General features: G+C 35.2%; 3 protein-coding genes across 4 annotated transcripts; 1 reads left to right on the top strand and 2 right to left on the bottom strand.

Moving 5' to 3' along the window:
• Positions 1-5,507: 5,507 nt before the first annotated feature.
• Positions 5,508-12,761, bottom strand: LOC110689413 (casein kinase 1-like protein 10). Of its 2 annotated transcripts, none has more exons than XM_021866199.1 (14): positions 11,958-12,761; positions 11,823-11,863; positions 11,156-11,225; positions 10,907-11,055; positions 10,732-10,827; positions 8,946-9,016; positions 7,824-7,885; positions 7,625-7,688; positions 7,450-7,534; positions 7,182-7,308; positions 6,983-7,056; positions 6,841-6,901; positions 6,589-6,716; positions 5,508-6,239 (listed from the first exon to the last, which is right to left on the bottom strand). In XM_021866199.1, exons 1-14 carry the CDS (start codon positions 12,031-12,033, stop codon positions 5,961-5,963), a joined length of 1,383 nt encoding a protein of 460 aa, XP_021721891.1. In that variant the 5' UTR covers positions 12,034-12,761; the 3' UTR covers positions 5,508-5,960. The 2 variants fall into 2 exon arrangements, with proteins under 2 accessions (XP_021721891.1, XP_021721892.1); XM_021866200.1 differs by having other exon boundaries at positions 6,589-6,713; positions 11,958-12,760.
• Positions 12,762-17,005: 4,244 nt separating this feature from the next.
• Positions 17,006-20,134, bottom strand: LOC110689415 (putative pentatricopeptide repeat-containing protein At3g23330). The gene has a single exon (XM_021866201.1). The coding sequence runs from the start codon at positions 20,064-20,066 to the stop codon at positions 17,826-17,828; it is 2,241 nt and encodes a 746-aa protein (XP_021721893.1). The 5' UTR covers positions 20,067-20,134; the 3' UTR covers positions 17,006-17,825.
• An 87-nt stretch (positions 20,135-20,221) lies between these two features.
• Positions 20,222-22,879, top strand: LOC110689571 (zinc finger BED domain-containing protein RICESLEEPER 4-like). Its single transcript, XM_021866343.1, has 2 exons — positions 20,222-20,441; positions 21,390-22,879. The coding sequence occupies exon 2, from the start codon at positions 21,401-21,403 to the stop codon at positions 22,097-22,099; it is 699 nt and encodes a 232-aa protein (XP_021722035.1). The 5' UTR covers positions 20,222-20,441; positions 21,390-21,400; the 3' UTR covers positions 22,100-22,879.
• Positions 22,880-27,966: the final 5,087 nt, after the last annotated feature.

The following is a 27,966-nucleotide window of genomic DNA, read 5'->3' on the forward strand; positions in this document are numbered from 1 at the left end:
TCTGGGAAAGGCACTCGTGGAGGTGAAGCTTTCTGTGCCGATGGCAGTTGTTGGTGAAGGACAAACTGACTGCCACTTGCAACAGTCCTTCCTGATGTTGAGTTTGGAAATGGAAAGGAAACACCCAAGGTGCCATGATTCACAACAGGGTGCCTTGATTGTACCAAGTTTTGAGTTTGTGTAGCAGGAAAAGGGCGGGTTTGAGCTATTGGTGGCCTTTCATGCTGCAAAGTTCTGAAGGCATTTGGGAAATATGGGTGGTATCGCTGCTGAAAGGTGGATGGTGGAGAGAGGCGGGGTTGGGACGGATTGTTGGTAATGATTCTCTCTCTGTTCTCTCTCTGTCTAACTATCAAGGCAGCCGTTAGATTATTTTGGGCTCTCTGAGCAAACTCATTTTGATGGGACTCATAGTGCTCTATTAGAGAATGGCTGCTGAGGAATACCTTCTCACAAAGTCGGCATTCAAGCACCATAGGACTCATAACATAAGGCCTAGAATGCTCGTTGCCAAAGAGACGGTGGGGGTTTGAGTTCCACCGTGTAGACATTGTGAAAACAAGTTACTTGAGAGAAAAACGAAGGGGAGGGATAGGGGAAGAGAGAAAGGAAGAAGAGACAAGGTACACATTTCGCCGTGGGGGAGCAGAATAATTTATAGCAGAGTTTTTCACCTTTCCTATGGATCAATGGGTAGGATAATGATCTTCTCTATCCTTTTTGGCTTTTGCCATCTAAGAATTTTCTGTGTCATTTATGATTTTTCTTACAATTTTGATAACCTAATGCCTATAATTATTTCTTTAAATCATAAACAAGCCTTTTATTATAGAAGGTTAAGGTAATTGAATGAAAGTCCCCTAATATCAGGATCTCCTGATTTCTTACTTTATTAATTTGAAAATCTGATATGGGCAATAACATTTTCAGAAACTTAGGCTGGCATTAAAAATGTGCATGAATTAATTATTGTGTATCCCCATAGAATTTATATATTTGATAAGAAAGCAAGGAAGATGATATAAATATTTTTACAGCTTCATATTGACTCAATTAATATCTCTACTTTGCTTCTTTTCCTTTTTTCCTAGGTTATTAAGGTCCAAATGCAGATTTTGCCAGCTAATTATGTAAGCTTTTTAGTTTAATAGAAATTTTCTTGGCTTGATTATTTTCCTATTGTAGTGACCTTTTACATTAATCTTAAGTAATATATCTTTCATGATTTCATTGTGTATCTGTACTTCCAAGAATAATATATTTTAATCTAATTTCTATAATTATATTATATGTTTCATTGATATGCAGCATCTATTGTGATTTTGTTAATTATTGCCCAACCTAAGAAACAGATGTCTTATCCACTTTCTAGAACGTTCATTTAATCCACACGTGTTAGAACATATTAGTCTATTAGATATTACCTCTGTTCCAAAAGTTCTTTAACAGTTATTGTTTGCACACAAATTCATGCATTTGAAGATATTGTTAATAGAAGTTCAAAAGGTGAGTAAATGTAAGAAAATTGTTGCTTAATTATGAGTGGATTGAAAAATATGCATCTATTTTATATTATTTGTAATGATAGAGGTTTTCTGTTTACACTTTGTCAGATCATTGCTTATTATATGAAAAAAGATATTACTATTTCCATTTCATAGTAACTGCAACATTAGAGTATGTACAAAGTTTTAGTATGAAAGAGAATCAATATAAGTAGTAATACTAGTGGGGTTTTCCTAAATACAAAAGTTTTACAATTATTATAAAACGAATGTTAAAGGAAAGTGTTTCGATTATTATGAAAAATAGTTTGTTATCAAATCATGAATGATTATGATGTTATTGTAGTGTTCGTGATCATGTCATGAACGATTTGTTTGTCAAATCATGAACGATATGTTTATTTATCTAGCCGATTTCATAAATAAGCCTTTTGCATATATAATCTTGAATTTGTGATAAAATAAAATCATGAGCGATTTTTTGTATTAATCTAGCCGATTTCATAAATGAGTATTTTGCATATACAATATGGTTATAAACTAACTTTTTTTTTTCAAAAATAAAAATTGCATTTTTTCACATTTAAATTATCAAAATTATGCTAATTAAAAAATGTTAGTAAGTAAATCAATAACTTTTAAAATTTTAGTGAATAAGTTATTAACTTTCATTAAATGAGCTTTGGGCTTATCTTATAAACGACTTTATTTATGAACATCAATAAATAAAGGAACTAGTTCTTACATAAACAAGTTTACAAATTTGTAAGAATGAACAAAGGGAAAGAAAGATAATGGAATGGAAATACCTAATATTCTTTATGTTGTTTGTTTTAAAAACAAAGGGAAACAATCTCATCAGCCCATCACCACACAACCACCTAATTCATTCACTTTCCTCCTTTTCTAGCCACCATCTGTCCACCAAACCACCAGTCGTACCTTCGCCGCTCTTCACCGCACCTTCGTCGCCCTTCTTTGGCCCTCGTGCAGCTCTCCCTTCCCCGAAAAACCCTAGAAACATCCCTCCCTCGAAAAACATCCTTCACTCCCCTAAAAACCCGTCGTTCGACCCTCCCCCACCCACGAAACCCTAGCGGCTAGGGTTTTGACGGTGAAGGGATGGACGGACGGCGGTTTGGCGAGGCTAGGGAGTGATTTCTAGGGTTATACGGGGCTGGGGATGTTTTTGCGGGAGGAGGGGAGAGTTTTACGGGTAGGGGGAGTGGCGGCGAGGGTCGTCGAAGACGCGGCGAGGTCGTCAGTAGTGCGATGGTTGGGTTTCTCGGTGGTGTGTGTAGGTAGGAAGGTGGTGATATGGTGGTGCGGTGGTGACTAGGGAATGGGAATGGAAAAATCTAGGGGGGTGGGGAATGAACTTAGAGGGATTTGGGGTAATGAGGAAGGTAAAGGGAATGGGAAAAATGGTCTAATAAACAACAACAAAGGGAATGAGGGCAGTTGATTCTCATTCCCTTTAATGATTAACCCCAACCAAATGACCCCTAAATATATTAGACTAATATACAAATTCAAGTTTGATTTGGGTTTGTGTACGTAATTTGGAAACAATTGGTCATGGGTTAGTGCCGATAGGTTTGTATGGACTGTAGGAAAAGGAAGTACTTAATGTTCAATTGCAAACCTAAGATCAATTAAATTATTAAATTTTTTGTTAGCGAAACATAATTTTGGGTGATAAGGTTATGTCTGTCAATCAATATTGTAAAAGTTTTGTGCAGAACGGGACTCACTCACGAGTCCGGTCATACAAAAAGGAAAAAAAAATCTTAATGATCAGAAATTATATTATAATGGTCAGGTATTAAAACCCTTCCTTCCTCTCTTTCTCTCTCCTAAACAACCGACCATTTCTCTCCTCTTTCTCTGCAGATCATATTTTCTCTCTCCTTCATGAAAATGGCGAGACCTCAATCCCACCACAATAACCATCAAATCGCCATCAAACCAAATCGCAACACACAACTAAAGCACAACCAAATCGAACCATCAACTCCTTCAAATCGAACCATCAAATCGCCATCAAACCAAATCGCAACATACAACTAAAGCACAACCAAATCGAACCATCAACTCCTTCAAATCGAACCATCAAATCGCCATCAAACCAAATCGCAACATACAACTAAAGCACAACCAAATCGAACCATCAAATTGCAACCATCAAAGCACAACCAAATTGCAGCACGTCGACGTTGGATTTAGCGTTTAGTATTCGATGACAGTGGTGTTTAATTGCTGCGATTTGAGGAAGGTGGGTTGTTAATTAATACGTTTCTAGGTTGATGAGGGTGAAGGAGGGCCGATTTGGGTTTGGGCTCTTTTGGGTCGGTGGTGGTGGAGTTGTGGCTATGCTTCATCAATTGACGACTATAGAATCGTGTGTGTTGGGGTTCTTTTGGGTCGGTAATCGGGGAGGGTCGCTGGCACCGGGGGTTTGGAGGGAGAAGATCGCCGGCCGTCGGCAGGGGCTAGGGTGGGTAGGAGATGGGAGTATGCATTATAAACCGGATTCACATGAAACAGACTCACACAAAACCTTCTCATCAATATTTTTATGCTTTGAAATACATAGTAAAACATAAAAGTAGAATATGAAGTATTATTTTCAATTTTATTCCGTAATACAATCAAGTTTGGTATATCACGTATATGTCAAAGTAACATTAGATCATTTATATTATAAAGGCAAATTTGAAAGCTAGAATACATGAATTCAAACTATTTTTGAGATTTTGTGACCAGTGTGGAAAACTAAAGTGACAGTGGTGGAGGCATTCCAAGGTCATATAGCATCGTTTGGAACTATATACGGTCACTAGTTGGTCACATAAAAGCACGTGATGGTTCTACTTTAATGAAGTGGGTCATGTACATAACTAACTAAATTGACCATTTGGAACTATATACGGTCACTAGTTGGTCACATAAAAGCACGTGATGGCTCTACTTTAATGAAGTGGGTCGTGTACATAATCAGCTAAATTAACCGTTTTAAGGCAAAGTGAATATTTTCAGCCATAAAAATGACATCATGTGGTTTTGTAGGGTCCATGGGAAGCACCTCAACCTATTTCTATTTCAGGCTTGAAAAAGTAAAGAAAGAAGGTTACAATTTATGCCTTTATACCGATTTCGGAAATATTTTTCAAAATTATAGCAATTATGGGGGATGTTCCAGGGTTCATATAAATATGTTTTGAAGAATAAAAAGGCCTATGAATAGGTCTATAAAGTCCTAATTTAATTATGTAGCTATTTCAGAATTATGTTGAAATAACAATCAGGAGTTGCATGAGAATATGAGATGGTTCTAATCACAAACTCTTTTTTTCTGGAGTCGCATTATAGGTATCGGTAATCATTTCATATTTCCCAAATCAAACTTATACTAATATATGATAATACTCATTTAAGAGTCGAAAATTATAAATATATTCGGTACGCTTGTTATTCTCCCGGACGAATATATAAACCTTGTCACCAAACCACTCTGCTGGCACCGTGGCATTGCCATTCTCGGCTCTATAAACACCACCCATCGTACTCTAACAGATACGCAAAAGCCCCAATCCTCCTATACGTATAGGATGTGAACGAGCTAAGAGCCAAGCTGAGTACATTACAATTGTTCGAACCAAGTTTGTGGTTTCTTGATGTACTTTTCACATTTTATTTTCTCCTTGTGCCTTTCTTGGTGTCAAGGATGCCTGCTCAAATCTTGCTCCATGTGTGCAAGGCGTCTTCTACGTTCTACCTCAATGGACCCACAGCTAAATGCCTAACTATTCTCATGGCTCCAATGCCTCCAAAGTGAAAAACCACAAACCACCTTCCCTGACATGAATGTTGCCCATCAAAAACTGACTCGTCACTCTTCCAGCCATTATACAACACATACAGTAAGATGAAAAGCCTATTTAGATCGCATACAAACATTTCAAGATAGGATGTACAAACTACGAAATGAGCAATAGAACATGCATCCAATCAAAGACACCTATACTCGATTAAGTGAAAATCATAAATCTGTATTACACAAAAAAGTTATAAAAACATCATCTTGTTCTTTTGCCAAATTGTTTCATCATATAGTACAACAAAATTATTCATTGCAAACATCACTGTCCAAGTCTCAACATATAGACAATTTCCTAGTGCGATCTCCTTTTCTTTTCTTCTTGGGATGGTAGGAAGGAAATGAAGGTTTTACAGCCATTTAATGGTGAAAGGATCTGGGAGAGCACAATCTTTGCAAGGAAATGGAATATCCCGTTAAGCTTTACGAGTGTCAGATTTGGAACTGATCATTTACATTTTTGCAGAGAACAACCCAGGTGAAAAACCTTTTAAAAACTAGGCTTGAGATCTTGATTATATCTCCATTTTGTAGCAGGATGCACCCAAAAACAAAGCTCAGCATGTACTTAGTGCTTACTTTCTCCTCCCGGCACCAATAGATAGAAACTCGAAGCTCCTTAGGGTGTCATCTCGTCCAGGCCTTGCAGCAGAAACACGAGCAAGAGTAGATGTCTTCGACTCAAAACCAGGTTGAATCCTATGGGTTGTAGACAGACGACCACCGGATGACATCAACCTGCTTGAGCGACCATCACTGGGCTCACCAGAAGAGCTTGGCCTACTTGATGATGCAACTGCTCTCTTTGAAGTACTCCCATTCCTAGAAATACGACCTCTTTCCCGATCTGCTTGCTGAACATAAATCAGATTGTTAGTATTACCTTATTTTCCCCCCTAAATTTAGAACAATATCCGCTAAGATGATTAATTAAACAGGATCAGCAAGAAGCCAAATCAGGCTTCCTTTACCAGCACGGCCCAAATTAAAAACTACCTCCGTTACATCTTATTTGCAACGATTAGACATTTTTCCTCTCTACTTTATGTCAAATCGTAGTAAATAATACGCAACGGAGGTAGTATAAAAATAATACTTGTAACGTTTAAGCAACAAAACAGACCCCTCGTTTGAAACAGTTTAGTTGCTCATGGTTGGTAGTCTTGGTACTCCTACAAAAAGCAAGCATTTATATATACTTACCACATCCTTTGATGATGGCTCATCTGATGATCTATGACGTGAATCACCTTGCAAACCTGAGCTAGAATTATTTCTTCTAGTAAATGCCTCAACTGTACCAGAAAATCTATCTCGGAGTTCTTGTCCTACTAGGTCACAAAACAAACAGTATTTTAATGGCACTTTCATTGAGAGAAGATTAACTGTTATTTTCTACTTATCCCAATTGATCATTGAGAGAAGATTAACAGCACTTTCCAGAAGGAAAATTACCTGGAGTCCTCTCTGCTCTTTCAGCAGAAGGTCCGGGATTTAAAGCAGGTTTCGCAGTTGGCTGCGAGATAAAAGCATATAGCAATGTGAGATAGATAATTAAAAAAGTTTTGAAGAATAGCTATATAGCCATTATACTAACCCGTGAACGGGAGCTGGAACCAATTTGTGGATACTTCAATATTGTCCAGTCAAATACATAGTCAAATTGGTAACCTGCACCAACAAACAATTTATGACATTACTATTGTAATTTGACAATTCCAGCCAGGGCAATATTATACACAGATATGATTTCTAGAAAACACATAGCTTGTCACTTCAGTAAAAATAATGAATACCTTCTCGAATGAAAAGATCCCGAAATAGTCTTTTAAGATATGAGTAATCAGGCTTGTCATCAAACCGTAATGATCGGCAATAGTGGAAGTATGATGTGAACTCCGAGGGATAATTTTTGCAAAGAACCTGTATTCAGCAATAAGCTTTAAAAGGCTGAAATTCACAGTTACAAAGTATAAAAGAGGAAGGTATAATCTTGTAATACTAGAAATCCAGCCCCTTTAGGTAAGATAATCCAAAAGGCACAGCAGGAGCACATGTCAATACCTCTATGGGCGTAAGCATTTTCTTTTCACTTATTTTGTCATACTTCTGCTTTTTAGTTCCAGCTTTCAAGCCCTGCCATGGAAGGCTGACACATAGAATGCTTCATGAGTAAATCATGTTACATGAAATATAAGGTGTATATAATTAAGACAAAGGGGGAAAAAATGAATTCTACCTTCCCCTCAAAAAATACATAAGGACATAACCAAGGGACTCTAGATCGTCTCTTCTGCTTTGTTCTAAAAATAAAATTTTAAAAATCAGTTACAAGTTCAAAAAAAAGAAAATAGAATAACAGCCAACAATTATATGACTATATAAAGAGTTACTATCAAACAATGGAAAATCAGAGGTGAAAAGGCAATCTCACTTACCAACACCAAGATGAGTATTGACACTAGCATATCGAGCAGTCCCAGTGAGATTCTTGTTTTCTCTGCATAACGTTATTCATGAGAATACAGAGATGACATTGACAACCAAAAAATCATATAATTAGCACTAATAAAAAACATATAATTAGCACTAACAAATATAAATAAGAAATGAAAGACATGATAGCCCTGTTGTGAGTTGAAAATAATTCAGGAAGTTGCCAGTGTTTTGCCACCAAATGATGATTTCATGATGATTATTGAGTTAGCTGATAGCACTAGCTTTCTATTTAAAAAGTGTAGGTTATATTTATTAATTAGAACTTAAAGCATGTAATATGACATATATGAGCACCAACAATATTTTTTATTCTATTTTTTTGTTTTAGGTTTAACACATTTATTTTCACTCTATTAACATACTCTACCTTCTGATACTGTTGTAAGTTTCATAGGAAAAACACAATCATGTGAGATCTCGTAAAATTTCAAGATTTGTCTCAATGTGCAAGTGAACTGTTTTAACAAAAATGTTCTATGATTTTTATTTTAAATAAATATTGGCACTTTTTATAGCATCACATACTTCCTCCATTTTTTAATTGGATGCATATCTTTCCTTTTTAGTTGATAAATTCTCTCATCTTTCTCCTATCACATAGCTCTCTTTATTTTTTTCTTTCCATACCTCAATACTCAAAAAATTGTCTTGGGGTCCGCAATTACAAAAGTGATGCATCTAATAAAAAACAAAGGATATATAAATTTAAAATCTAAACAAATTATGCTAAACAAATTAACTTGAAATCTTCTCATTCTACAAGTAATGACAACATTCAGCAAAGTTTCATTTTTCCCTATATTATGTATAGGCTAGCAAAATTCAAAATTTTCCAACCGCATCTGATTTAAATCTTAAATATTTGAAAACTATTTTGTTCAGTACATTACAAGAGTCCCCACAAACAGATGAAACCTAACAGTTCAAACTTAAGGCACATCCAAGAATTTTACTTTTAACGATGATGTAGGATCAGCGTGGATTAAGAGACCTCGAAAGCCATCATTTCAAAATTTATGTATTATTCTGCTACAAGTGGGTACACGAGGATGTCAAAGTACCTGTAAGGTATGTGTTTGTGTGTTTGAAGATCACGATACTTTTTTGCAAGGCCAAAATCAATGACATACACCTGCAAGAAGAACAACAGAAATTGGCAGGAAAAGTAAGCATATTTCAATGATCTTGAAATTTATAATAAGTTAATAACCAACCGAAACTCAAAAGGCAAGTGATATTATAATGGTGAAATTGTGAATCATTTGCTCTAGTTTACTATTGACATTTCAGTAACACTTTCCTTTGCTTAAAAACAAACCAATAGGGTATGATATTGATGTTAAAATTAACTAATTAATCAATTATATATATATATATATATATATATATATATATATATATATATATATACTCGATGAATCAGTAAGAAATTTTCTATGGTATACAATAGACTTTGTGGCACATAAAAAGTAGTTGCACAATGACAGGTTTTGGCACAGATTAAATGACCAAAATTGGTGCATCAACTTTCACAGTTGCAATCTTTAGCTTGCAGGATTAATTTAGAGAGGCACAAAGAAAAAGAACATACTCAAACATCAGACATCAATATTGACCAGTCACCAAACCACCTCAAGCATCTGAAAGGTCAATTATTCTGCAAACTAATAAGATTCAACTACCAAATCCCAATAACAGAGCAAGGGCAACAATGAGATAAACAACATTAGAAAAAATATCATAGCTAACTAGCCACTTCGCCAGCTGCCACTAGGCAGATCACACCTTTAAGCCCCTTAACAGAGATATTCATCCACATGACACCTTTTTGCATAGCATTCAAGTGATAGGCAATCTGCATTGTCATGTCTTTCAGTTGCGACAACAATCACCCAAACTGAAGCAACCATACCCAATAAAATTCAACTCCTTCACATCCAATCATAATAATTCTTCATTTCCCACATCAAGTGAGCCATTTACACATTAGAAAGATACTCTAAAAAGGGAAGAGGTCATAAGACTCATAATGATTGGCAGCAGGCCTATATATTTAAATAATAAGAAAAGGCAACAATGATAATTATCCACTTTAAAAGACAAAAACTCAACACATGATACAAGAAAGACCTCAAAAATAAGTGAGATGTTGGCTTAACTATCGTGCCCAAGAAAAGGGGTCACCACTCACCCCTATCACAGTATCAGGTCTGGGATTTCACAAACCAAGAGAAAGAAAAGGCCCTTGTCAGGTATGTGAGACGATGTAGGTATTTCTGATGGTTTCAGTAAGAGAGGAGGAAGTTCCTGATTAGTTTAAACCAAGCAAAAAGCCCATACTAATAAATTTAAAATTACACACGGACAGATCAAGAAATAACAAGAACATATGACTGGGACTCTGGGACAGAGATCAAATATGAACATGAAGGAGCACAGTATCTGAGCCAGAAATGTGCAACTGTGCAAGGAGGTACAACTTGAAATAATTTGAATCCAGGAATCCAAAGGTCACAAAAATTGCCTTGTAACCACAATGCGGCGAATGCAGTCTCAAAAAAAATGTTTCATAGCAATATTACTTTAACTGGCAAACCATCAAACCAAAGTAACTAGAAAAATAACATTAATGGGTTATGAGCAAAGAGTGAATAAAAAAAAACGTTTATTTATGACATATGCTTACAGGCTACAATAGTTAAAGATCATTATTCTCATCTTGATATCTAGTATTTTCAAACAAAAAGCACTTGGAATCAAGCTTTAGTAACATAACCAAATAAACCTAGCAGTCAAATCCTCACAGTGACACAGATGAAGAGAAAATTCTTCAAGTTCAAGGTGTACCTGATTTGCCTTCCGTCCAAGACCCATTAAAAAGTTGTCAGGTTTAATATCACGATGAAGAAAGCCTCTTGAGTGCATATATTCCACCCTATTGATCTACATAAGAAACCAAGGGAAATTACATTAAGCAAGTGATATCTATCCAATGCAAATTACTGTTTAAAAAGTAGCTTACCATTTGATCAGCAAGCATTAGAACTGTCTTTAGAGAAAACTTGCGGTTGCAATAGTTAAATAAGTCCTCTAGACTTGGGCCAAGAAGATCAATAACCATGACATTGTATTCACCTTCAACTCCAAACCATTTTAGGTGGGGAACACCAGCTGCATTTCAGATGAGAAAATATACAGATTAGCGTACCCTTCTATAATCAACAAACATTCACAAATCACAGAGAGGTGGAAGGAAAGAGAGGTCACTTACTGCCTCCCTGAAGAAGCATGTACAATTTTGACTCATAATGCAGCTGAGGATGCTTTGTCTTAGCAGGTTCCTATAATAAACAAAATATTTTAGTGTGTGAAATACGCAGACAGAGAAAAATATTTCGATGGAAAGTGGTTTGTTTCCCATTTACACAAATACAAACCAGAAAAAATTGTTGACACGTACATGAAGAAACACAATGTGTGGAAATAAAAAGGTCTAAATAATGGGACTCTCACTACTCTATGCATTATTCAGAAAGAACTCACAAACTCCATCCTTTAAGCTATTGTCATCATCCAACATTTAAAAAATAGCTGTTCATTTACAATTGAGACAAGTAGTGGAGCATTCATGTATATTTATATAATTTCTGGTTAAACTAATACCTAAAAGAACTGAAGATTGCAACAGCAGCAGAAAATTTACACATATATGATGATCTGGCTAGACTAAACTACAAATTACTCCATAATTACTCAGCTAACAAGCCTGTAGGTACCAGCACACAACATCATATTAACCTATAAGAAGCATATACTAAGATAAAACATACATATTTAAACACTATATACTGTGAACTATAAACAAAACATTAAATTCAACCACACCAGTAAACTTTCACCAATTTAAACCATAAAAGAAGAATGATCAGGACACAAACCAGCTTAACGGCGACTTCCTCACCAGTCTGTACATTGATACCTACAACAACAATCAACACAAATTTAGAGCAACATTCCATCAAACATAATATCTTCTTAATAAATACTACCAAAATTTGGCAAAATCGCGGTACCTAAGTAAAGCTCCCCAAATGAACCACTACCAATCTTACGGCCGAGCTTAAACTTCCCACCAATTACATGATCCATGGTAAAGCACTCTCAAACAGCTTAGGCTAACCCAATTTAAAAACTTTGAAGACCCCCAAAAAAAAAAAGGAAAGAAAAACCCTTGCCCCAACTAAAATTTAGAGGAAACTAAAAAATTTCTAAAAGATTACTACTTTTATACAAGTAAATAAGAGGGAAAAAAGCTCCCTTAGATCAACCAAACAGATTTTACCAAATAATTCCTACTATTTGTACAAACTACAGTTTAATCAGAAAAGTTCAATTTTTTGAAAAATTAAGAGAAACCCAGAAAAATTCTTAGAAAATAAAAAACGCCCTTCTTATCAGATCCAACAGTAATAAAGAGTTGAAAAAAGGGGGCTGCATAACACTATTAACCCAGAAAAAAAAAATGAAAACAAAAAACCCTAGAACTCGAATTCAACGGCGATGATTATTGAAAATACGGAACAACTTTTCGATTATCATACGGCATTGCCCAAAAATTGGCACAGCGATGATATAATAATGGAGAAAATTAGGGGAAAAAAGAGTCGTTGAAGAAGAGGATTGAAATTAAAGCTAGTTGAGTAGGGAAAATTAAAAATCGAATCTTGAAAAATCGAAAATTCAGGAAATTATAGATCTGCTAAAGAGTTTGGATCTGTGTAAGAGAGAGATTCTCCCGGAAAAAAAAAATGAGGAGAGAGAAAATGAAAGGAGGAAGAAGAAGAGTTTGGCAAAGGGAAGAAACAAAAAGGAAGAGGATAATAAAAGGAAGATGAAGAAAGCAGCAAATTGTGATTATTGTTTGTTATTGGTGTTAATTAATTATTAAAGTGTAATTAGTTAATTTATCATTTTTAATTGAATCTCTTTTGATAAAAACATAATTGAATCTTGCTAACAAGCGCTTAAGGCGGTAAAAACAAATTACTCCGTGTTATATTTTTTAAGATGATATTTTAGGTAAGAATGGATGTCAAACTCAAGTATTGGTTAATGTAATTAATTTAATGTTTTTATTTTTAGTCATTTTAATTAACGTCTTTGGAATGTCTGTTAGCTTTTGCCTTTTTTATTACTGATGAAAGGAAATTTTAATTTATTTTTTTCATCATGTAGCATGCGCCATACATTTTGCTGGATAGACGTGTAGGGTGTTTGATGTGAATCGAATTTGATTGAATATTAGGCACTTTATGCAATTTACTATGCAATTTACTTATTCATAGTTTTAATCAACTAAATAAATTATTACTCCGTACTTTATTAGTTGATAGTCGCAAAATACTAAAATAGTACAAAATGTATTAAAGGATTGATTATATGGAAATATTGATTTCATGCAAATATGTTTTTGGTTATGCTCTATATTCGAATTGTCAATCACCACTTCTTAGTTAGCTTGAATTATTGAGACAAATTGTCCAAGGAAAATATAACTATTATTCTACAATTCTTTATTCCTATGCTTAAGTTGGTTGGATGGTGTTTGTAGTTTGTTGGGGAATAAATTCTCTAATTTCATTCAATACATAAATTGTTCATGAGTGATCACTTCAATTAAATAATTTGATTAAGTTATTATTCTTCTTTTGTTCCAAAGTAAACTATATATACTTATCTTTATTTAATGGTTTATATGAGCACGCGAACATTTCAATAAATCATGGAGTACAAAACGGTAAGGAAAATAAGGTAAATACATTTAGATTAATGTCAAATAATTAAAGTAAAAGGAAAAAATAAACGCATAAAAATAAACAATAGTCATTTTCCTATTTTGTATGCATTTTGCAAATACGGAGTAAGCTATAAAATGGAGTCCTAACTTTGGATCTGTTGATTAGTAGTCCATCACATGCCTTAAGTCCAACAATAATGAAGCAATAGCTCATTTAGAAGGGTTAAGTTCAAATATGCTTCGAGTGTAACAACCAAGAATACCTTTAATGTCACTGTAAATAGTTAACGGAGAGATCTCAAGCTACATTCTCATTCATACACTTGTGCACATCAATACCAAGAAAGGCAAATGCTTTTATAACCAATAGCAGCCTTAGGGACCAAGCATGCTTTATGGAGTTGGTAGGGAACTCACCTTGTGACTTGGAGGTCACAAGTTCAAATTACAAGTTCGAGCCCCATCATCTACAAATGCTTGGGAGTAGGGGAATTTTCTTACCTTTCCCCCTACTCTCAAGCAATCACCTAAAATAGCAATCTTAGGGAGATATTCTAGGCAAATACGATGAGTGACTTTTCTATAACAAGCGGAAGTTATTGTTGCTAGAAATTAAGATAATTAAAAAAACAGATTAATAAGGGAAGAAAAACAAAGAATTTTACAAGGAGATAATACTCGTACCACTAAACCATCTACATGTCAATAAGAAAGAGTACAAAAAAACAAAAACAAAAAAACCGAAAAAAAGAGGTTGATATATACAAGTATATGGTAGCACTTCCTTCGGCCTTAGACACCTCAAAAATGTTGCAATCAACTGACGCGTAATTATATGCAATAATGCAAGCAATCCAACCAAGCAAGGCAACATCTTATTGAAATCCTTCTAACAAAGTTACCATCCAAAAAAATCAACCTCAACTAAGTTATTGTTTTCATTTTTAAAAAAAAAACACACACACACAATTTGTATTTTTTTATTTTTATTTATTTGTGTAAGCTTTTCCAAAGGCAAAAATGTAGTCTAGTTGCATGATTTTAATACTAATATTGTTAGTAGTGGATAACAAGATTCTGTGACCTAATTAACAAATACCATGCCAAGCAAAAACTCATGTTTAAGAACAATAAGTATGACTTGGTTATATTTGTCTATATTTTAATTCTACACTAATCTTTCTTTTAATTATTTTTTACACTAAGCAGAAATTGATAGGTATCCCAAATGCATTGATTACGACATGATAATTACACCTACCAATGACATTTCAACAGCTAGCACTACAAAATTTAACTAATATGGTTTATTTACTAATATAATCTCTAAACTTATAGCTAATGTGGCACCCAAAAAAGATATACAAAGCTATCTTATAGCAATGCTTTGTACATGTAGACAACAATAATTATAGCGCTAATTAAGAAAAGTTTATCTTACTTCGAAATATGTGTTCTTATTCTTCTTACGGATTATACTAATTATATGCCGTATTGCACTTTCAAGTTTTAAAGCACACATCCATTAATGTTTCAACTGGATGTCAATTAGATTGCTCGGTCAAATTCTATAGGGGTGTCGAAAATTTGTGATCAAAATCGATTAGTCACTTCATTCACTTGATTAGTACATGGTAACAAATTTAAAAAAGTAAACATGTTGTGAAGGAAAACGATTGATTTTGTATTGGCAAGGTGGATGACTTACTTTTATCAACTAGGATTTGTGATCAACCTTTTGTCATTTTTATGTTGACGAATGAAAATAATACCAGGTGACAAGGTGACAATTTACAATAGCTTAAAGAACTTGACCAACTATATAAAGCTTGTAATTAAGTTTTTATATATAAATAAAACTTGGGCATGACTTTTATTATGGTTCTTTTGAGTTTTTGAATCATAATTTTATGCAATCATGATGTCTCTATTTGTGAGGATTCTTTTGCCCTCTCAAACTTTGTTGCGTATAATTTAGGAATAATATTAAGTTAGGTAAACTTTCTACAAAGTATGTGTTTTTTCTACTAGGATAACTTCTTAAAAAGACACCAACTTACTAGGATAACTTCTTAATATCGAACGGTTTGTAATGTGCTTTAATTTGGTGGATGTCTGTAAAGGAAATCAAGGGTAACCTAGTTGGTTGAAAACCTTCCTTCTACCTCTGTAAGAGAGATTCGATTCTCACCCCAAGCAAGTGAGATCCTTAAATTTCCCTTTATTTGCAAGGAATTCTAAAAAAAATGTAAAGGGATCATGACACGATGCAATACTTCACATATCAGTGAACACGCATTCTCTTGACACGAAACAATTTGCCTATGTGAACAAAGGTCACACCCCTTAGTAATCAAAGGAGGAAGACACACAAGGGGCAAGAAATTTTACTTCCTCAACTCTCTTTTCTTGCCCCTCAATTTTGTCTACTTGTTAACAGCACAAAGTGCCAGCTATAATAAAGACTCAATCAGCCCATATTCTCTAATCTACTGCTTTATATGGAAATACATAACATAGCCTTGGATTTTCTGAAATATACTTGTATATATATAGTCACTCCAAAAAATTTCTGGCCCAAACCCTAGCAAAGTAGGCATTAGATGTTCTTAGGTACACTGTTCACAAATCAGTCTAATCATCATTCATCAATATAATTTCTTTAAAAAATGAAGGGTCAAAATCAAAATAATATTTGGATAGAAAGAAATTGTGGGTCAAGATATTAATACACTTAATGAATCGTCACTATTCTAAATAAATTATTACACTTGTGAAATTGTACCATTTATAGATGTGATTTCACATACAAATTTGTGCTTGACTGGTATGCCAACAACATGTAATCTCAACCGGACCCTTTTATATTTTGTTCTTGGACTTATTTGTTGCATGATATGCAATCTTGCATACACATAACATATTAACATGACACAAAAAGTTTGTAAATACTACGTAAAAAATTATAACATATTTAATTTAGCTAGTTTAGTTGTTAAAGTCGGAGTGATACTTGAAATTTACTACCTTGTTACTTCGTGGAAGAGCTGATAGCTCACCTGCATTCCTGTTTTCATTGAGCTACTGGCTCATTCAGTGATGATGGTGGATATCGGGATAAATCTTTATTCCTTGGTACCTCTTCACTCCTTTGAGATGGTTTGTAAGGGCAACAACTAGTGTAGTTTCTGAATCACAACACATATGCCGAACTCTTTTGCTAAGACGTAATTTTCTGATAGGTTTCAGGCCTTAGGCCTCCTAGGAAAAAAAAATAGTATAAGCAGATATTGGATCTCATATTAATTATAAGCACAATGAGAGTGACAGAAACATTTCATGGAATTGAAGTACTTTTCAACTTTGTTGTCAAATCTATTACATTGATTTACTTTCTAGTACATTCTAATTACAAACTCTGTTCAAGCTCAAGTAGCTGAGATCACATATGAATGATGAACAATCCAACAATCATCGCTAATTCGCTGCCACTTGATGTGAATTATGTACAAGAAAAAAGGTAGTTAATGAGTATTGACTATAATGTCAAGCAAAACGATATTTTACAGCCTACAATAACTGCAAAGACCATCAAATAATCAAGCAAAATTGATACTTCTACAACAATTGCATCGTTTACACGTCTGTGCAATTCTGAAGTCTCTGCTTCATCTGAGAGTCTGTTATTGAGCAGGTCAGACTGGCCTGGCCTGATTTTCTGGATTTGGGATGAACTTTGCATCCCAGTTGCTGAACCATTATTCAGCACGACTTCTTCATCTCAAAATCCAATTTTAAGCAATTTTGTTCATTTGGGCAGAAATTCAAGACCCAAAAAATTTGCTAGAACCCAGAAGTGGAGCAAGTTAACTCCGCCAATGGGTTTCCCTCTGCCAATCCCAAGCCTGAATAACGGAGGAGGGTTTCGGTAGGCCAGTGTCAGCCAGTGTAAAACTTAGTCTCATCCCATGACATCCACATTTGGACCAAATTGTGGTAGCTGCCAGAAACATGCAGCTCTATTTTAAATTGTATATGCTAGCAAGTTACTGTCAATTTGCAACCAAATAACATGAACTATGACAGTCTTGTTTGCCAAGTATTTGGCCATTTACAATGCTGTAAATCTGTAAGTTCATTCGCGCTACCAATAGTCTCCACATGAACAGTTACCATCTTTGAAATGGTGAAACCGGCTATTATCTCTAACGATTATTTCTCTTTTAACAATCTTAGATATGAACTTTATCGCTGTATGGCAATCACTACACACTCGTATATTCTTGGTTATGCAAATCGTTGCTCCCTCTGGAGTACTTATGATGCCATATGCTATTGCTAATCTCTCACTGTGATTATAGAGCAGACTCTTCTTGAGCTCCTCATCAATATCATGGAGCACTTCGCCTGTATCAGGAACATATCCTTCTTTCTCCATCTTCTCTAGTAACTTTTCTAGAGCCTCCTTTATCTTTTCATAACATGGATGAGATTTATCTCCTGCCACGAAAGCATATAATTTGTTCTTCACTTCAATCCAGCTGCAAGCTGCTTCTTTCAATAGCCCTTTATTCCTCATAGTTATTCTCACATTTGCAGCATCTTTCCATCTCTTAGCAGCAGAATACGTGTTTGATAAGAGGACATGAGCCCCAATGTTACTAGGATCAACTCTGAATATTTCTCTTGCAACTTTTTCAGCCATATCGACATTTTTATGCACTCGACAAGCAGAAAGCAACGTGGACCAAATACTGCTGCTAGGAGAAGACATCTTACAAATAAAATCATAAGCTTCTTTTAACCTTCCAGCTCGGCCAAGAAGGTCTGCTACAGCAGCATAGTGCTCCAACTGTGGGGATAGTTTATAATCATGAATCATGCTGTTAAAGTAATTCCAGGCTTCATCTACTAATCCAGCATGACTACAGGCTGTTAAAAGAGCTACAAAAGCAACAGAGTTGGGCTTTACTCCCTCGTTTTCCATTTGCTTGAATAAGGAAATGGCATCGTGAGCATGCCCATGTAAAGCGTATCCCATGATCATTGCTGTCCATGACACAGTGTCATGTAGTTTCATGTTATTGAATATACACCTAGCAAGCTTGATGTACCCGCATTTTGCATACATGTCAACTAACGAACTAGCAATAAGCACATTTTCCTCGAATCCACACCTCATAATGTAACCATGCAACTGCTTACCCAAACGTAAAGTTGTTAGATGAGCACAAGCAGGAATGATGCTCGAAAATGAAACACTCCCAGGCTTAACTTTCGCCATTACCATTTTTCTAAACAATTTTAGACCCTCATCAAATTGTCCATTTTGAACACATCCAGCAATAATAGAGTTCCAAGAAATGCTATCACGAGAAGGTAAAAGCATAAACACCCTGTATGCATTCTCTATTTGATTGCACTTAGAATACATGTCAATCAATCCACTTCCAACGTACAAGTCGACATCGATTCCATTTCTAATAGCATAACCATGAATCTCTTTCCCTCTAACAACATCCACAAGTTCTGCAAACATTGGAAGAACACTTGACAAACTAAAAGTATCCGGCTTAAGGTTCGCCTTTCCCATGTCCCTTAACATAGCTAAAGCGTCTTCAAACATCCCATTTTGTGCATTTCCTGCAATAACTGTATTCCAAGAAACAAGATCCCTAACAGGCATGACATCAAATACTTTCTGCACGCCACTCTTTCGAAAACCCGGTCCCCTACCCTTACTACGACTGTAATTCAAACCAGTACTACCCATTACATCAAAATCAAACTCAACCCCATCAACCACATTGTCCTCAACTTTAGTGCTAGACAAATCATCACAACTCCTGCAATTCAATTTTCTTTGAGGCATTTCATCGAACACATGGAAGGCATTACCGTTGTCCTCGAATTTCTCACTCAAACTCTCCAATTTTGAATACATATTCATCAATGCATTACCAGTATAAATATCAATATCGAGACCAACACGTATAATACAAGCATGAACAGATTCAGCAAGCTTCAAACTTTTCAAAAAAGTGCATGATTTTACAACAGAAGGAAAAACATTATGATCTGGGTGTAACCCAGAAACTCTCATATGATTGAAACAATTCAAAGATTCAATGAAAAACCCAAGAGAAGTATAACATCTAATGATAGATTTCCAAGCAAGAAGAGGGGGAGATTGAAGGGTATGAAAGAGATTGATGGATTCAGGTAAAAAATTGAGGTTAGAGTAGATAGAAAGAAGAGTGGAAATATAATATGGGTTGAATCCTTTGAGTTTGATGATCTGGGCATGAAGTTGTTTTGCTTGGGATTTTGAAGAAATTGAAGATGGGTTTTTGAGAATAGTTTGCATGAGTTTAGAAGATGTCATTTGAGTTGTAAACTGAAATAGTGTTTCTATGATCAATATACATGTACGTAATATTTTGCGTTCTTGCCTTCTTGGTGCATATATGCTCAGACTGCTCGCCTACTTAAAACTTAAAAATAGACCTGTTCAATGGGTTAGGGGCTCATTTAAAGCCCTAGTCCAGCCCTTTTATAAAAGGGTTTTACCCATCCAACATTTAAATGGGGTGGGCTTTTAAAGGACTATTAAATAATGGGTTTTTAAAGGTTTGAGTCTAAGTTAAAAAAAGGCTAAAATTGGGTAACACTTAAGAGGCTTATAATCTTCAAAAATTCCCAGATTATAGCTAATAAATTCCTTCTTCTTGCTCGCCGCTCTTAATCTTCAACTACCAAGGTATGTTTTCGTGTATTAATTTCTAAATTCGTTTGTTTTTATGTCAATTTATGTATTCTTGCTCGCCGCTCTCAAAAATGTACGAATCTATTGATTTTATGCTTGGATTTTAAATTATATAATATTTTTTGAAGTTTGAATGCTAATTGATCATCATCTACTCGATTTTAAAAAACTAAAAAGGAGAAATTTTGAAAATTGATTGGGATTTATGGAGTGTATGAAAGGTGTTTGATAAAATGACGCAATGAAGTTATTTATAGAGAAAGTGGGTGAATTTGTTCTTGAAAAGTCGGTGAATTTGCCCCCTATCATGATCATGAAAGGTGTTGCACTGATTCCATTTCTAATACTATGTCTCTTTCTTATTTTGGTACTCCATCTTTCTCTCTCTTTCTCTCTCCTATTGGAATTGGCTTATTGCCAAAGCTTCCGCCGTTTCCAACTTCATTATATTTACTTAACCCTTTTCAATCTTTCCTTTGTTGTTATTAGCATTTTTGTTGTTTTTTTTTTGTGGGAAATTTCTGGGTTTTATAATGTTGGATTTTGGATGATATTGGGTTTAGGTAAATTACAGAATTGGTTAAGAATATTGAGTTGTTTCTACGATGTGAAAACAACCAAATTCTTTAAAATGGGTTTGTTGGTTGTTTTGGGATTCAGTGATGAATGTTTTGATTTCATGATTTGTCTTCTTCTTAATTTCTTTACTTTGTCGATGGGATTGGGCTATGTACATTTTTAGGCTATTAAATTAGCCATTGATACTTTGTCAGTTTTGTTCTTGGAAAGTGGGTGAATTTTCCCCCTATGATGCAGATGTTTCCAAATGCTAGAGACTGTTTGTCTCAATTATCATTATCTTATTAAACGAATTCCAACTTGATTTAGCCAGACCATTCATTGATTAATCGAATAACATCAAACTTTTACCTACTTTTGCAGTTTTTTTAACCATGGAAAGTGAAGCAACTACAATGTCAATGCCGGTAGATGACGAGGTTGATGAATCTAATGCCGCCCGTAAGCGTAAAAGGAGTAGGAAATCTAAAGTTTGGCAAGAAATGACGGAAGGAACGAATGCAAAAGGTGAGCGAATCGCTATTTGTAAGCATTGTAAAGTGGAGTTAATTGCCCACAATAATAGTGGCACATCTCGTTTAATACGTCATTTGCTTGATGTGTGTAAAAAACGAACTAAGGGACTTCCACTCGGTGAGGCGGTTGAGGATGAGGAAAAATTTGTTTTTGATATGAGTGAATTAATAAAAGAGATTTTATTATATGTTGTTGAAGGTTCTCATTCTTTTTCGACCATAGAAGAAAAAGGTTTTAGGCGGATGATGTTAAAGGCTAATTCTAAATTTAAACCATTTAGTCGAGCAACTTTAACTAGAGACCTTTTTTCTTTGTATGTCTCTTATAGAGAGAAAATTAAAAAAAATTTGAGGAATGCACCCGGACGAATATGTTTGACAACTGATAATTGGAAATCATCACATACTTGGCAACATTACATTTGCATAACTGCCCATTTTATTGATCATGATTGGAAACTTCATAAAAGAATTATTAAGTTCACATCATTGTCACCCCCTTTGATGGATAAAGCATCTCCGAAGAGATTTTTATGTTTCTTAATCAATGGCATTTAGATGACAAAGTGCTTAGCTTAACGGTTGACAATGCAAGTTACAATGATGTGATGGTTAAGCACATGAAAAATCGTCTTGGGTCAAGGGGTATGTTGGTTAGTGGTGGTTGTTTTTTTCATATAAGATGTTGTGTTCATATCATCAATCTTATTGTCCAACCGGTCTATCTTGTATTGAGAACATATTAGATAAGATTAGAAACTTGGTAAAATTTGTTACAAGATCATCTTCTAGAAGCAAGGACTTTTAAGATACCACTCAAAAGCATTTTCATATTGGAAAGGTTCATGATATTAATTAGGCTTTGTACCATTTTCTAATTTTAGGATAGTGCCAATGCAATGAGGCTGAAATTAAACTAGAATGAGCTTTGTGGGAGATGTGTGTGATTTGTGATTCTTTGATTGAACAGATGTACCCCAAACTTTCATTCTGATTGGCAATTAGAAAAAGGTTAATTATGTGCACTTGTTATTTGAAGTGTGCGCATATCTCTAAAAACTCAATAATTAAAATGAATATGCAATAGGAACTACCTGGATATGTACTTGGTTATTTTATTTTACGACTATGATTAGTTATGTTCATGGGCCGGGCCGGGCTTAATGGCCCATGGACAATATTGGCCCATTTTGGATTAGGCTTGGCCTAGTCCGGCCCGACCCATTTTAGATAAAGCCCTGTCCGGCCAGGCCCGACCCGTTGAACAGGTTTACTTAAAAAGCATACTCCAGAGTCCAGACCGAGTAATCCATATTACATTATAACTAGAGATGTCAGAGCTGTCAATTCCGGTAAATGGGTCGGATTTGGATTGGGTAAGAGTGGGTCGGGTCAACTCGGATCGGGTTAATTCGGATTAATTCCATTACCTATGCGGGTCGGGTTTGGGTTGGGTAATGCTTGAGTCGGGTCACGTCGGGTCATACTTCTTATCGGGTTTAGGTCGGGTTAATAACAGGTCGGGTTACATTCGGGTCATGTGAACAATAGGTTGAGTTTAATTCGGGTTTTCATGGGTTAAAACGGGTTAGGGTAATTCTCGGATTTGAGTCGGGCTCGGTTCAAGTCAATAATTTGCGGGTCAGAATCGGGTCGGGTCAGAATCGGGTTTGAGTCGGGTTAGGTTCAAGTCAATAATTTGCGGATTATAATCAGGTTGGGTCATTTTCAAGCTAAGTCGGGTCATTCTCGGGTTCAAGTCGGGTTCGGTTCAAGTCAATAATTTGCGAGTTATAATCAGGTTGGGTCATTTCCATGTGGGATCATTCTCGGATTCAAGTCGGGTTATGTTCAAGTCAATAATTTGCAGGTTACAATCAGGTCAGGTCATTTCCAAGTCAGGTCATATTCGGGTTCAATTAACTATAAAGAGATAATTATCATTTTTATCAAGGTAATTATTTCCTTTGACTATAATATATGTGACAATATACTAGGAAACTATAATCTATAATTTAGGAAGATAATTAACTCCTTTGACCATATAACAAATATATACTATATTTAACTCTTAAATTGGGGAATGATACTCCTTTCTTTTGCAGGCCTGGACCGACTTGGTCTCCCTAGACAAAATGCTTTGATCAACAATAATAAGTTGGTCTAAATTGCATTTCAGCTGATTTGAAATCAAGTCAGGATCAATTTAGGTTGAATTTAGGTCGGGTCAATAACAAGTCGTGTTAATTTCGAGTCGGGTTAGTAACAGATCGGGTTGAATTTTTGGGTCGGGTAAGTAATAGGTTTGGTTAAATTTGGGTCGGGTTAATAACAAGTAGGGTTGAATTTGGGTCATGTCAATAACAAATCAGTTGATATTGGGTTGGGTTTGTAACGATTGGGTTAGATTCGGGTTGAGTTAGGAACGGGCCGGGTTGAATTCAGGTCAGGTTAGTAACAAGTCGTGTTCAATTCATTTTTTGACAGGTTAAAACAAATATGGGTCAATTTTGGTTCAAATCGGGTTCGGTGCAAGTTAATTAAATTGGCCGTTGTAAAACGGTAAATCGGTGTAAGCTGTAAACCGATAAATTGACTGTTTAAAAACAAGTTGGATGGTTCCACACACCCAATTGGACTCACAGAGGGTATTAGGGACCATGGTAAACATTTCGACAAATTTTATTTCCGGACAAAAAAAAGTCAAAAAATTCCAAAATTGAAGGCTAATATCCACGTTTTTTGAAAAATTTTGAAGGTTTCGAGGCCTGGTGTCGAAAAATCTTGAAATTATATGGGATACATCTCAGGGTCATATAATATCGTTTGGAACCATACGTGATCATTATTTGTTGTCATAAATGTTCATGATAGGCTTGAATTAATGAAATCGTTGCAAGTTGTAAACTGGTAAATTGGTCGTTTAAAGGCAAATTAGATGGTTCCACCCACCCAATTGGACTTCCTGAGGGTATTAGGGATCATGGTAAAAATTTCGGCAATTTTTGTTTCCGAGCGAAAAAAAAGTCAAAAAAAATTCCAAAATTGAAGGCTAATATATCCACGTTTTTTAAAAAAAAAATTTGGAGGTTTCAGTGCCCAGTGTTGAAAAGTCTTGATGTATAAGGGGATACATCTCGGGGTCATATAATGCCGTTTGGAACCATATATGATCATTATATGTTGTCATAAATGTTTGTAGTGAACCTGAGTTAATGAAATCCGTGCAAGTTGTAAACCGGTAAATTGGTTATTTAAAGGCAATTTAGATGGTTTCACCAACCCAATTGGACTCCCGGAGGATATTAAGGATCATGGTAAACATTTGGACAATTTTTATTTTTGGGCGAAAAAAGTAAAAAAATTTCAAAATTTAAGACTAATATCCACACTTTTTGAGAAATTTTGGAGGTTTCAGGGTCGGTGTCGAAAAGTCTTGAAATTCTAGGGGATACATCTCAGGGTCATATAATGCCATTTAGAACCATATATGATCATTATTTGTTGTCATAAATGTTCGTGGTAGGCTTGAATAATTAATGAAATCGGTGCAAGTTGTAAATCGGTAAACTGGTCGTTTAAAGGAAATTTCAATGGTTCCATCCACCCAATGGGACTATCGGACAGTATTAGGGATCATGTTAAACATTTCGGCAATTTTTATTTCCTGGCAAAAAAAGTCAAAATTTTCAAAATTGAAGGCCAGGTGTCGAAAAGTCTTGAAATTCTAATGGATACATCTCGGGGTCATATAATTCCGTTTGAAACCATATTTGATCATTATTTGTTGTTATAAATGTTCGTGGTAGGCTTGAATTAATGAAATCGGTGAAAGTTATAAACCGGTAAATTGGTCGTTTAAAGGCAAATTGGATGGTTCCACCCACCCAATTGGACTTCCGGAGGGTAATAGGGACCATTGTAAACATTTCGGCTACTTTTATTTCCGAGCGAAAAAAGACAAAAAATTCCAAAGTTGAAGGCTAATATCCACATTTTTTGAAAGATTTTGGATGTTTCGGAGCCTAGTGTTGAAAAGTCTTGATATTTTAGAGAATACTTTTCGGGGTCATATAATTCCGTTTGGAACCATATATGATCATTATATGTTGTCATAAATGTTCATAGTATGCCTGAGTTAATGAAATCTGTGCAAGTTGTAAACTGGTAAATAGGTTGTTTAAAAGCAAATTGGATAGTTTCACCCACCAATTGGACTCCCGGAGGTTATTAAAGACCATGGTAAACATTTCGGCTATTTTTATTTTCAGGCGAAAAAAATTCAAAAAATTCCAAAATTTAAGACTAATATGCTTTTTGAGAAATTTTGGAGGGTGTCAAAATTTTTTGAAATTTTAGAGGATACATCTCAGGGACATATAATGCCGTTTGGAACCATAAATGATCATTATTTGTTTTCATAAATGTTCGTAGTAGGCTTGAGTTAATGAAATCGGTGCAAGATGTAAATCGGTAAATTGGTCGTTTAAAGGCAAATTCGATGGTTCTACCCACCCAATGGGACTCCCGGATAATATTAGGGATCATGGTAATCATTTCGACGATTTTTTTTTTCGGGCGAAAAAAATACCAAAATTTCCGAAATTGAAGATTTTTGAGAAATTTTGTAGGTTTCGAAACCCGGTGTCGAAAAGTCTTGAAATTCTAGGGGATACATCTCGGGGTCATATAATGCCATTTGGAACCTAATTGATCATTATTTGTTGTCATAAATGTTTGTGGTAGGCTTGAATTAATGAAATAGGTGCAAGTTATAAACGGTATATTGGTCGTTTAAAGGCAAATTGGATGGTTCCACCCACCCAATTGGACTTCCCCAGGGTATTAGGAATCATTGTAAACATTTCGGCAATTTTTATTTCCGAGAGAAAAAAAAGTCAAAAAATTCAAAAATTGAAGACATTATCCACGCTTTTTGAGAAATTTTTGAGGTTTCAGGGTCGGTGTCGAAAAGTCTTGAAATTATAGAGGATACATCTCAGAGTCATATAATGCTGTTTGGAACCATATATGATCATTATTCCTTGTCATAAATGTTCGTGGTAGACTTGAGTAAATGAAATCAATGCAAGTTGTAAACCGGTAATTTGGCCGTTTAAAAGCAAATTCGACGGTTCCACCCACCCAATGGGACTCCCGGACAGTATTAGGGATCATGCTAAACATTTCGGCAGTATTTTTTTCAAGCGACAAAAAGTCCAAAAATTACAAGAAGACTTAATATCCACGCTTTTTAAGAAATTTTGGAGGTTTCGAAGCTAGGTGTCGAAAAGTCTTGAAATTCTAGTGGATAAATCCCGGGGTCATATAATACCGTTTGGACCCATATTTGATCATTATTTGTTGCCATAAATGTTTGTGGTAGGCTTAAGTTAATGAAATCGATGCAAGTTATAAACCGGTAAATTGGTCGTTTAAAGGCAAATTCAATGGTTCCACCCACCTAATGGGGCTCCCGGACAGTATTAGGGATCATGGTAAACATTTCGACAATTTTTTTTTCAGGTGAAAAAAAGTCCAAAAATTCCAAAATTGAAGACTAATATCCACGCTTTTTGAGAAATTTTGGAGGTTTCGAAACCCGGTGTCGAAAAGTCTTGAAATTCTAGGGGATATATCTCGGGGTCATATAATGCCGTTTGGAACCATATTTGATCATTATTTGTTGTCATAAATGTTCGTGGTCGTAGGCTTGAATTAATGAAATAGAAGCAAGTTTTAAACCGGTATATTGGTCGTATAAAGACAAATTGGATGGTTTCACCCACCCAATTGGACTTCCGGAAGCTATTATGGATCATGGTAAACATTTTGGCAATTTTTATTTCCGAGCGAAAAATAGTCAAAAAATTCCAAAATTGAAGGCTAATATCCACGTTTTTTGAATAATTTTGGAGGTTTGGGAGTCCAGTGTTGAAAAGTCTTTATATTTTAAAGGATACATCTTGGGGTCATATAACTCCTTTTGGAACCATATATGATCATTATATGCTGTCATAAATATTCGCAGTATGCCTGAGTTAATGAAATCCGTGCAAGTTGTAAACCGAATAATTGGTCGTTTAAAGGCAAATTGGATGGTTTCACCAACCCAATTGGACTCCCGGAGTGTATTAAGGACAATGGTAAATTTTTCGGCAATTTTTATTTCCGAGCGAAAAAAGTCAAAAAAATACCAAAATTGAAGGCTAATATCCACGTTTTTTGAAAAAAATTTGAGGTTTCAGGGTCGGTGTCGAAAAGTCTTGAAATTCTAGAGGATACATCTCAAGATCATATAATGCCGTTTGGAACCATATATGATCATTATTTGTTGTCATAAATGTTCGTGGTAGGCTTGAGTTAATGAAATCGGTGCAAGTTGTAAACCGGTAATTTGGTCGTTTAAAGGAAAACTTGATAGT

The sequence above is a fragment of the Chenopodium quinoa genome, unplaced genomic scaffold (assembly GCF_001683475.1).
Source record: "Chenopodium quinoa cultivar QQ74 unplaced genomic scaffold, ASM168347v1, whole genome shotgun sequence".
NCBI classification, from domain to species: Eukaryota; Viridiplantae; Streptophyta; class Magnoliopsida; order Caryophyllales; family Amaranthaceae; genus Chenopodium; species Chenopodium quinoa.

What these genes read in the sequence shown, in the direction of transcription:
- LOC110689413 (XM_021866199.1), bottom strand. Translation starts at nt 12,033, where the DNA reads ATGGATCATGTAATTGGTGGGAAGTTTAAGCTCGGCCGTAAGATTGGT. An exon ending in TAATGCTTGCTGATCAAATG is followed by an intron (nt 10,828 to 10,906) that starts GTAAGCTACTTT and finishes TTTCTTATGTAG; the next exon opens with ATCAATAGGGTGGAATATAT. An exon ending in GGATCTTTTCATTCGAGAAG is followed by an intron (nt 7,057 to 7,181) that starts GTATTCATTATT and finishes TTGTTGGTGCAG; the next exon opens with GTTACCAATTTGACTATGTA.
- LOC110689415 (XM_021866201.1), bottom strand. Translation starts at nt 20,066, where the DNA reads ATGACATCTTCTAAACTCATGCAAACTATTCTCAAAAACCCATCTTCA.
- LOC110689571 (XM_021866343.1), top strand. Translation starts at nt 21,401, where the DNA reads ATGGAAAGTGAAGCAACTACAATGTCAATGCCGGTAGATGACGAGGTT.